The 12,564-nt window shown below is 40.6% G+C and overlaps 1 protein-coding gene across 1 annotated transcript in view; it reads right to left on the bottom strand.

Moving 5' to 3' along the window:
- The window catches only part of DIP2C (disco interacting protein 2 homolog C), a 763,198-nt gene that overhangs the window by 257,004 nt on the left and 493,630 nt on the right, over window positions 1-12,564 (bottom strand). The window contains 1 exon segment of the mRNA XM_030198809.1: window positions 1,020-1,111. Within this exon segment, the coding sequence (XP_030054669.1) occupies window positions 1,020-1,111 (92 nt within the window).

A 12,564-nucleotide genomic window follows, 5' to 3' on the forward strand; every position in this document is an offset into this window, starting at 1 on the left:
CCTAAGGCCCGTTTCCTTGCCTACAGAAACGGGCCTTTTTTACTAGTATTATAGAATAAGGAAGTGTTTCCCAAGTCCAGTCCTGGAGTACCCCTTGCCAGTCAGGTTTTCAGGATATCCACAATAAATATGTATGAACTTGATTTGCATATACTGTCGCCATTATATGCAAATCTCTTTCATGCATATTCGCTGTGGATATCCTGAAAACCTGACTGGCATGGGGTACTCCAGGACCGGACTTGGGAAACACTGGAATAAGGTATAGGGCAGATATACACGTAGCCACTAATTAGTGTTAATTAACTCCAATAATTGATTAGTAGTGCCTAATCGACTATTTAGGTTCCATGCATATCTGGGATTCGTGTCCAAAGTTGGGCAACCTATACAGAATCCAGCAGTGAGATGGCTGGCACATTCTCCCCTAATAAAACAGTCACAGTCAAAAAAAAAAAAAATCTCATGCTATTGACAATTTTCTTTATTCTATACTAGCCGTTAAGCCCGTAAAAACGGGCGAGATTTCCAGCTATCCTCCTCGTCACTGCTCCCTCCCCCCTCCGTGCCGGGCCCCCTGCACTGACTGACAGCGCCTCTCACCTCCGTGTGAAAGCGATGCAGGCAGCAGCAGATTGCTCTGCTGCTGCCTGCAGCGCTTCCACACGGAGGTGAGAAGCGCTGTCAGGTCAGTGCAGGGGGCCCGATACGGAGGAGGGCGGGAGTGGCGGCGGGGATGGGGGGGGTGGAAGTTGCTGCGCGCAATGTTCGTTTCCAGGCGGCAGCGTCCAACAGTGACTCCGACTCCGTTTCCCTCTCTGTTCCGCCCTCTGACGTCATCATGTCTTGACGCGAGGGCGGGACAGAGAGAGAAGTCTCTACTGCGCATTTGCAGGTGAGTCGGTTACTTGCCGTTTATATGTTTGATTTCATGACTCAGGTTAAACAAATGCATTAGTGCATGTTGCAGATGAAAGCATTTACACGTTATGACTCAGGTAATTAGATAGTGTACTTACTCTGTCCCCAGGCCTGACCATAGGTTCTTGCTTTGTACCAAGTTTATGAAGTATATTGTAAGCAACTTTCATACTTCTGGTCCACAGCTTACCTATTAAAATAAACAAATATTTTAGCAAACTTTACAAATGTGGTCACAAAATACTTTTTCAGTCTATTTTTTCAAAACTTAGGATAGAAAGTTATGCATCCTACAGAAATTAAAATTAAAACAAAGCCTGATTTTATCCCTTTAATGTGAATCCACTAGCACAATGAAATTTCAGACTGCAAAACAAAGTAGAAGCTCAATAACTAACAAAAAAAAAAAGAACTTCTAATAGCAGTAGTCACTTGCAAAGTTTTTTTTTCTTCTTGGGAAGTTTTTTTTTTTAATATCTTTATTAATTTTTTTACAATTACAAATAAATAAAAACTTTAACCACAGAGCACAATTAACATACATAATCCAAGTATTCACTAGACAATCTTATGGGTCTATGTATTGCCTTATGGGTTCTCATTTCTTGATCCGAGCCAAAGAAATATTACATCACTCCACCCCCAACCTATTCCTATTTAAAGGTGACACAAACTAAGTTCCACTGGTCCAGAAAGGACAGCCAAGAATTATCCTTCCAGTTCCAAAAGATTTGTTTTAAGGCTAAAGATAAGTGAAAGGTCAATAAATGGACCTTGTGCAGTGAAAACTTAGTTCCGATACTCAGTTGTCATTTGCAAAATTTTTATGTACAAGCGCAAATCTAAAAATGAACCTAATCACTTTCAGTTAAACATTTCTTAATTTAGATGTACAAAGTTATCTTTTAAAGTGCTTCCTCAGGGCAGGATCTGTGCGGGATGAGGGGCTGCAACACCCAGGCTCTAAGCCTGCAGAAGGAACAGCCTGGCCGTGGGCTTTGGGGGTCCCCTCTCTTTTTTTTTTTAAATTATTTATTTATTGAATTTTATAATTACTTAAACAGTATACACCTGTCAAGTGAAATTCAGCCAATATTACAAGGAAAATGAAGAAAATCTACATTTCTCAAATCATACTGTGGGGTACAAATGCAGCAAATAAATAAATAAATAAATAAATAAATAAATAAATAAATAAATATTATTTACCAAGCATATAAAATAAAGTCACTTAGACCAATATTTGTATGGCTTTCTTACACCACAAGTCATGGGGGGGGGGGGGGCAGCGAAAGAATTAGAGAAGATTGTAAGGTATATTGTTAAATAAACTAAGGCGTCGTACTCCCCCTTTTTCTTCTAATTATTTTTGTTGTTTTGAATCCAGAAAAGACTTCAGCTTTTCAGGTAGATAAAAAAACATATTTAGTCTGTCCCAACCTTACTATACATTTGCAGGGATAGACAAGCAAGAAAGATCCTCCCAATTCTATTGTTCTCATTTTCATTGATAGAAATGCTTTCCTCTTCCGTTGTGTTGATTTAATAACATCTGGGTATATTCTTATTTTCTCGCCTCCAAATTGAGACTTAGCATACTTGAAATAAAGTCTCATGATTAAATTCAGGTCTTGTTCAAAAACAAAAGAGGCTATCATTGTAGCTCTTTCCGTAACATTATCCAAAGATTGTTCTAGGATTGCTGATATATTATTCAGATCAATGTTCACATTCTCTGCACCTTTTCTTTCTCCTCCTACTCCTTTGGGATTATCAGGTATATAGAAAATCTTATTAACTGGGGGAATAGCTTCTTGTGGAATTTTTAAATTTTCTATTAAAAACCTTTTAAACAATTCTAACGAAGTTATCCCAGGGAGTTTAGGAAAATTTAACAGGCGCAGATTTAATCTTCTATTATAATTTTCTATCTGTTCAATCTTCCTTCGGATATCCATACTGTCTTTCACAACTGTTGCTTTAAACTCTTGTATTTGTTCTACTTCCTTTTCTAAAGTAGTAACTCTTGAAGTCAGTTCTTGTTTTACCGATTCAACAGTAATTTTTAGTTCTTCAAGTTTAATATTTAAAGAATTTACCTCTCCCGAGGACTTCTGTAAGATCGAGTTCATTTCAAGCAGTTTCAGCCATATCTTCTCAAGATTTACCTCCGGTTTTCTCTCCGAGTATTCAGGCAATTCCTGAGCCTCGGATCTCAACAACTCTTGCAGCAGTCCTAGTTCCTCGCTAGGCAATCCTCCCGACACACTTCCGGCGTCCTTTGGGATTCCCTCTAGAATCGCTGTCGTCGCTGGACACGGAGGGTTCTTCGATGGTGGTGGAGAGGATAGGGATGTTTCATTTCCCCGCGGTTGATCCGCTTCTCCAGATCCCACTGCTATGGGTTCCTGTCCCCTCAATATCTGGGGAATGCTGGGGAAAAAACGTTCCAGGCTCGATTGAATCGGTGTGAAGGTTGAGTTATGCTGGGGCACTGACCTCAACATCCCTTTTTCAAATGTGGCATATTGGTAAGAGGAAAAAACTTTCTTTTCAATCAGCCTAACCGGAGCGTTTTACAATTCACCCGATCTCGGTGCCAACTTGACATGCCCCTGGGGGTCCCCTCTCAATTTGTATCTGATAAATGCATCAATAAATTTGCAAACTGTCAAATGTCTTTAGAAACAATGTGAAGGTTAGTGTTATATCAATATATAATTATTATCAAATTCACAATAGAGAAAGAATCTTATCTTTTATTCAGAGAACTTGCTTAAACATCAACTATTGGATTCTATATAGCGTACCTAGCATTCTGTGCTGAAATCTAAGTGTATTCCATAACAATGCACGTAACTTAATTGGCTTAACAAGCCAATCAGTGTTAACAGCACTTAAGAAAAAATGAGCACTAACTGGCAATAATTAGAATTTATACGTATAACTTGCTAAGCGTATTCTGTAATGAACTGTGCCGAAATTCTAAAGCATGCAGTTCAGGCCGGGAAATGGGCATTTTGTGGGCGTTCCAAAATTTGTGTGTATTATAGAATATGGCCCAGTGTGTATAAATCTATGTGCCAGGATTTATGCCACGTTTTCATTGGTGTAAATGGAGGCGCATAGTTTTAGGTGCTGGGATATCAACTAAGCGTATTCTATATACCATGCCAAAATATTACAGACTATGCTTAGGCGGAAATGTTTTCCACACAGATATTTTAAGAGTCATATCTAGAATCTGGCCCCAAACCTGTTCTCCTTTTAGGGCTTGCACTATATGGGAATAACAGGTTGCTTAGCTTCAGAGGGCAAGGAGATGCCTAGTGCACCTTCAAAAAATTTCTAAGGGATGTAACGGTAGAAATTGTGGCTAGATAAAAGCTGTGGATATTTATGCAAATGTAAAAATGCAGGGATAATGATCACCTGCATTTTATAAGGAATGCATATACTTTGTGCTCCTCTACCTGCACTTTGCCCAAGCTCTGCAACAGAACATGTCTACACATGTGTCACAGAACGTATGGTGTTATTTTGTCATTATGCATACTTTTATGTGCATAACTCTAGTGTAGTTTGATAAACAACGTTTTACAAGTGAAAATGGTTTGTAAAATTACCCCCTATACATCGTGGGTGTGGCTTGGATCTCTTTCAGGGAGAGAAAACTAACAACTTATAGCAGCAGCTTCAGAGAGCATTTTCCATCTCACAGATAGGCTGCAGAGAATACCTTCTCCTGCTTCCACCCACCCTACCCCTCTACCCACCCACCCCTAGAGTGACATGTCTTATATAACCTCCCTATCAACCCACTCATTACTTTACCTCACCCATTTCTATTCTTCTATCACCTTCTCCCACTACTCCAACCAGAGTTACACCTAATCACACTGACCACCCTTCAACATCTTCTGTCCTTCTGTGACTGTTCTCTTTTGCTTGACTGCTTAAATATTTTAAATTTAAATGCTTTACTTTTTGTCTATTAGATTGTAAGCTCTTTGAGCAGGGACTGTCTTTCTTCTGTGTTTGTACAGCGCTGCGTACACTTTGTAGCGCTCTAGAAATGTTAAATAGTAGTAGTAGTAGTATACATGGCTCCTTATGCAGCTTATAAAGATATTCTGGAGAGATACTGCAGTAAAGGGGGAGGGGGAGAGGCACTTTTGAAGTGGGCTCCTTAACCAAAGTAGTCCATCGTGTCTTTAATCCACTCGCTCTATTCCCTTGCAACGACTGTCTATATCCTGCGCTTGTAATAATACCTTAATTTGGCATCTATCTGCTACAGTTCATTCATCCTTATGGAGTAAAGTTGTCAATGCAAAGCATCTATTATGAAAAGGAGCTCAAGTGCACCATGATCGTTCTGCTTGATGGATGCTGGTGAGCAACATAAGATAAAATGGTGGGGAAATTCCTCTGGCAACAGAAGAAAGCTGGGATATCAATGAGGGCCATTGATGAGAACTTCTGAAAAGTGAGGGGAGAGTTCATTACATGTCAAGTAGTACAGTATGATGTGTGGTATGAGGCACATAGCACAGTCATTTTTCAGACTGAGAAGCAGAACAAGGGATACGTGGGAACCCTGTATCAGAGTTATCGTTACATGCAAATCCAAGACAACTGCCATACTGTATTAAACGTTTGCTGGTAAAGCATGTGAGGAAGGTATGGAGAGGGCTATGTAAAGTGGGAGGGTTTGACCTACAGTGTCACCACTCTTGTCAGTTGTGAAAAATATGGATTTCCTCCAGGGAATGCGGACTAAATATTTAGGGTTAGGTAAGCAAACGGGGGAAAAAAAGAAATAAATGATTTTTTTTTTAGACAAGAGTGGGAGAATGAGGGACTTTCAACACTTCATTCCCAAGCATAACATTCCTAATAGCCAATTCTTTGTGTACTTACAGCTGAGACACTAAGGGGCTAATTTTGAAAGCACTTAGACTTACAAGTAGCATAGAATGTTGCTGCTAACTGGGTTTCTGCCAGGTACTTGTGACCTGGCTTGGCCACTGTTTGGAAAATAGGATACTGGGCTAGATGGACCATTAGTCTGACCCAGTATGGCTACTCTTATGTTCGTATGTCTGTGCTTTGAAAATACCCCTCTATGCAGTTTGACAGCAGATTATTTGAAGGATGGAATAGTTTAGAAGTTGGTTATCTCTCTGTACCTGGAGTATGAGAGTAGACTGCGGATAGCGTATTTCCACCAAGCCATTTTCAAGGCATAGACTGTAGAAGTCTCCCCAGCACTGTCCTTGTTCTCCAACTTCTGACGTTCTCATCAAAGCCCGACTCCAGTCTATCCAAACCTGTCCAGCCATGATCAGAGCACACAGTGTAGAAATCTACCCAGCACTGCCTTTGCTTCCCAACTGGTGTTGCCATCTAATCATCCCTAAGCGTCTTTGGATCCATTCCTTCTAACAGAATTCCTTTGTGTTTAACCCATGCATTTTTTAATTCTGCTACTGCTGTATTCCAAGAAATTCACTATCCTTTCCTTCAGTAGCACTTCAGTAACTTTTCTAATGGCCAAAAATGGCTTACTGGCCTGTAGTTTTCTGCTTCTTCTCTGTCACCACTTTTGTGAAGAGGGGCCACATCCACTCTTCTGCAATCCCATGGTACCTCTCTTGTCTCCAAAGACATATTAAACAGTTCTTTAAGAGGATCCACCAGAACCTCTCTAAACTACCTCAATACTCAGGGATGGATCCCGTCTGGTCCCATAGCTTTGTCTACCTACAGCTTTTCAAGTTGTTCATAAACACTTTCTTCCGTGAATGGTGCGGCATCTACTTGATTCTAATATGTATCTTTGTCAGCCAATCATGGTCATTCTCCAGGGCAGAGCAGAAGTATTTGTTTAGCACGTTTTGCTTTTTCCTCATCACTCTCCTCATAGCGGTTCACAGCATCTTTCAGTCTTACAATTCCATTTTTTAGCCTTCCTCCTTTCATTAATATACTTGAAAATATTTTTGTCACCACTCTTACATTTTTAGTTATTTGTTCTTCCATTTGTGCTTTCACCAGCCATATATTCCTCTTCACTTCTTTCAGTTTCATCTGGTATTCTTTTCTGTGTTCCTCTTCTTGATTTTTTCTGTATTTTATGAATGCCAAATCTTTTGCCTTTATTTTCTCAGACTCATTTGAACAACCATAGCAGTTACCTTTTTCTTTTTACTCTCCTTACATAAAGGTTTGTACCATTTTTATTGCTCTTTTCAGCCTGGACCATTGATTTTCCACTTCTCATTTGTCCTCCCATCCAGTCTGCTCTTTCTTCAGGTACTCCCCCACTTTACTAAAGTCAGTATGTTTGAAATCCAGAACTGTGGCTGCCCTCTTCTTTAGCTGTTATATCAAACCAAACTGTCTGAAGACCACTAATGCCCAGATGGGCTTCCACTCAGACATTAGACACACTTTCCCCATTTGTGAGCTCCAAATCCAGTGTCGCTCCTTCCCTTGTAGGTTCTGTCACCACTTGCCTGAGCAGAACACTTTGAGAGATATCTATGATCTCTCTACTTCTTTCTGATTCTGCAGATGGAACTTTCCAATCCACATCTGGAAGGTGGAAATCGCCCGGCAACAGCACCTCTCCTTTCTTTTCCAACTTCTGGATATGCACAACCAGATCTTTGTCAAGCTGTTCCGATTGTGTCGGAGGTCAGTAGACAACACCCATGTAGACAGGGATGCCATCTTCTCTTTTCAAGACGATCCATATCGCTTCTTCCTTTCCCCAAGCCCCTTGCAATTCAGTGGCTTCAATATTGTTTCTCACATACAGAGCCACTCCTCCACCTTTTCGACCATCTCTATCCTTCCTAAATAGATTATAGTCTGGTATGTTTTAATTCCATTCGGAAGGGTACTTGAACCATGTTTCTGTGATAACAACAATATCTAAATCTGCCTCTAATATTAGGACTTGCAGATCATGAACTTTGCTGCTTACTTGTGCGTTTCACTTACTGGATCATTCTCTGCTTTTGAAGAGACTATGGGATATTGGGGGTCAGGGCAATGCCTGGCAATGGCTTCAATCCTGTCAGGTCGGTCTTTTCGTGTCTTATGGTAAGAGGTGTTTTCAGAACCCATTCCACTACACTGTGGCGTTTCGCAAAGTTGTTTGTTAGCCCCTTTATTACTTAATCTTTTTATGGATCCTTTTGGCCACTCTCCTAGCAGATGCTGGGTTTGTCCCCTTTATCTATGCAGATGATGTTCAAATTTTGATAGTTTGATCCACCAGACCTTTTTGCTTTTACCTCCTTGTTACAGAACTTGGAAGCAGTTCTGCAATGGATACAACTTAATAGAATGAAATCTAATTTTTCGAAAACTCAAGCTATGATATTCACGGATCCGCTCCCCAATCATTCCAAATCAAATACAGTTGCTTGGTATACCTACCCCATTCAGGATTCCCTTAAGGTTCTAGGTGTTACCACAGGTCCCACTCTTACTTTTTCCTCCCATATATCATCTGTTGTCTCTAAGTGCTTTTTCTGTCTCCATAAGATTCAATCCTTATGTCCTTTTCTGGAGCTAGCAGGACTTACATAAGTAAATATATTAATACATAAGTATTGCCATACTGGGAAAAACCAAAGGTCCATCAAGCCCAGCATCCTGTTTCCAACAGTGGCCAATCCAGGTCACAAATACCTGGCAAGATCCCAAAAAAGTACAAAACATTTTATACTGTTTATGACCCAATTTTGAAAATGGTCCATGCTGAGTTGCGTACTTGGAGTAATTTACGGCTAACTTAGTGGGGTAGGATAGTGACTGTAAAGATGAATGTCTTTCCTTGTTTATTGTCTCTTTTCCAGATTCTTCCAGTGGATGTCCCGGGAGGGGTATTGAGTATGTTACAGGGGGAGGTCAGCCGTTTTATTTGGGGAGACAAATCGCTCGGCTGGTATGGAGGATCCTGTGGAGGGGTCTGTATCTGGGGGTAGAACAGTTCCTAATTTGCTTTGGTATTTTTGGGCTGTACAGCAATTATTAGATTAGGAGTTGTCAAAGCTAAAGGGGGAAGTGCGCTTGGAGCAGGCTCAATTTTCTCCATTTCATCTTAAGCTTTTGTTATGGCCTTCTAAGATACCGCAGGACTATTTGAAGGGACTTGATAATTCTTTTATGCTCCATCTTTTGAAGGTATCATTTGGGTCTTTGGGGAAGAAGTTCTTTATCATCTATTCATCATGAGCCCAGGTTTCAGGCGGGAAGGAAAAGTGGGGTGTTTGCTTGTTGGGAGGGTTGGCTAATTTTCAGCAATTTTTTAATGTGGAGGATTTTATTCCGTTTGGGGAACTTATGGGTTGTGGTCTGGGGATCTTTTTCCTTATTTGCAGATAAAGCATTATATAACGGGTCTGGGCTGGCTTAAATCAGACCCAACACAGAGCATTTTGAAAATTTATGGATGGCCCTGGGTAAATTGGGGAGGCCTATTTCCCTGCTTTATAGATTTTTAAGGGGGTGGGATTTTGAGGGGATTTGTTAAAATGGGAATCTGACTTGGGTGGGGGGGGGGGGTTGCTAGTGAGTGAATGGAAGTGTGTGTGTTTCATGAAATACAAAAATCTTCCCTTTGTGTTTTGATAAAAGAAAATGAATAGAAAGAGGTTACTCACTGGAACTACACACCTGACAAGTTGTTGGCTTTGTATCCACAAATAAATTTGAATGATTGCTGGAGGTGTTTGGAAGTTAAAGGAACCTTTTTCATATTTGGTGGGAATGAGAGAAGATCCAGACCTTTTGGCAGGGAGTGGCGACGGATTTAACAAAGGGTTTGAGGAAGTATTTGCTCTGGACCCTCAGGCTTGTTTGTTGGATTTGCACAATCAACAGGGTCTTCCCTGGCAAGTTTGACTAAAGAGACTGTGTCTGGCAGCAGCTAAATGTGAGATCTAAGCCCTGTGGAAACAGCAAGTTGGCCCTACTGTACAGGACTGTCTGGGCCATGTAGTAAGGCTGCACAAAATGGAGATTCTTACAGATCGTCTCCATGGACGACATGATCCTACTTGTGAGGAATGGACTCATTTAGCTGTTTTATTGGAGAGTTGGGCTGGGGGTTTGGGGGGGGGGGGGGAGGAGGAGGTATTTAGAGTAATTTGGAGGGGCATACTGCAGAGTCATGTTGCGTCTTTCTATCACGTCTTCATTATTGATTGTCTAATAGAAGGGGGTGGGGTTCTTTATTTGTTTTAAGGGGGTTGTTTACCAGAGCGGTTTTGTAAACATTTATTAATACAAAATAAATACATAAATAAATAACTTTTGTTTTATTTTTTATTTATTTTAGCATGTGCTAACAATTTTTACTGTGTGGTAATTGGTCTTAAAAACAAATACAGACTTTTTGAACTATATATCTCTACACCATCTGGTCTATCCAGTGATTCCTGTCCAGACTGCAATGGACATACCCCAGATGTTACCCATACAGCATGACCGCTTGCGAGATCTCTCTCCTTATATCTGTTTTCACTTTATTTTGCCTTTGTACTCATCATTTGGGGCAGATGAGCATACAAAATCCTCCAGTTAGTCTATCCACCAAATAGATTGCATTGAGTTTAGCAATCTGTGGTGATTTTCGGCGTTACTAACTAAGTGCCACTGAATATCAGTGGACAGCCCTGAACAAGCAATGTAATCAACCAGGAGTCGTTTCTGGCCAGTTGGATCGCTTTGAATATCGACACCTAAATGTTTATTGCCAGTGCTCATCTTGGAAAGCAGTTTATGCCATCTACCACCCATTCTAAGAAAAAAAAAAAACTCTCTGGCATTATTCCTGAGTCTAATAACAACAATAATAATGATGGTATCATTTGAAAGAACACTATATTACTGTTACAAAGTCAGCAGCTAAAAAGGCCACAGGCTGACCCCGAGACGGAGCTGCCCATAATAGGTTCAACGTTCAGCGAATATTGTCAGCCACCTGTCAGCGAGCAACAAAGCTAGATTGATCTGAATGGATCAATCCAGGGAACACACGACCTAATCTCTCAGTCATGACCATCACCAGAATTTTTTACGTCAATGTTTAATAGCGAAATCGGCCTATGGTTAAGGACAGAAGATAAAGTCCTGAATGGTTAATCCAGTCTGTCCAACAATTCCATTCATTACAAATTCATGATTGAACTAACAATCCAACGTTACTACCAACAACATTTTACTTGCTAAATTCAACTTTAAGATCACGGGCGGCCCAAGGCAGTCTGCTGCCTGAGGCAAGGGATGAGATGGTGACCCAAGGCAGTCTGCTGCCTGAGGTGAGGGATGAGATGGCAACCCCCCCCCCCCCAACTCCCTCCTCAGAGCTACAGTCAGGGAGTCACAGAGTACATCCAAAATTTCATTTTTATTTTCTCATTTCCATCTACAAAAATTCTAGACAGCAGTTGTACAGATCAGCAGGACCCAATGTAGTCCAAAACAAGTAAAGTCAGAAACAACACAGTTTATACCTAATTCTTCCATCACCTTTGGGTTTAAAAAGCAAAAACATGTGCATGTAAGGACTAGATAAACGAATTAAAACAAAGTTTAAAGCAAATGCCCTTAATATGTAATACTTGGTAGCAATAATGAAACAGTGATGGAACATTCACATAGCAAGCAGCCTGAGCCAACAGATTTATTTTCCAATGAACATAATTAACTTTGTATGAACTTGGCATATCAAGACCATTTTTATAATATACCACTGCAATCCATAAAACAAAAGGAGCAAGTTTTTACATGCCATCTTTTTCTTTTGATTTAAGCACAGGGAAAGAAAGGATTTTAAATGTTCACAGGTTTCAACCTAATTCTGTTTAATGTGGGATATAAATGTCATAAATAAGTAAATAAATCTCTGCATGAATATATGTGCTAGAGTGTCCCTATAACCAGCCCCTCCTAATTTCTGAAACAAATTACTACTCTACCTATGAAAAGTTATTTTGTTATTATACTTCCATATGGTGAACAAGCTTGCATGTTTGAAAATACAAGTGAGATTAAATTAAAATGCTACCAACAATAAAGAACAGCAGAGTGGATGAGATTTGCTTTGTTTTGAGTGTACTGGGAATGGGATAACACCTGCACGAGGAAGGGGAAACAGATGTAAACCTAAGTGGATTCAACTTTTTGACGTCATCCCGCTTCCTGTTTTCATCTAACCTTTTTGCTAAAACCTTTTCCCTTGCGTTTCTCCTTCCATCCCACCTCCCCTGCGGCATCTCCTCTCTTTCTTCCTCAATCCCTTCTCTGCATATCTACTTCCATCCCCCTCTCCCAACGGACAGCATCTCCTCCCTTCCTTAACCCTCCCCCCGAGCCTACCTTAAATTTATTCTAAAATTCACCGGGCAGAGGCAGTTCATACATGCACACTGCCCTCCCACTGGACCCAGCATCATTTCTCTACTGCTACTCGGGCCATCCTCATACATAACTTCTTGTTTCTGCTGGGGCAGGCTGCAGTAGAGAGAATGCCGGGGTTGAGCAGCGTGCGTGCGTGTGTGAATCGCTGCTGCTGCACGCTGACTTTTAGAACAAATTGAAGGTAGACCCAGGGGTTCAAGA

Source organism: Microcaecilia unicolor, chromosome 1, assembly GCF_901765095.1.
Source record: "Microcaecilia unicolor chromosome 1, aMicUni1.1, whole genome shotgun sequence".
NCBI lineage: Eukaryota > Metazoa > Chordata > Amphibia > Gymnophiona > Siphonopidae > Microcaecilia > Microcaecilia unicolor.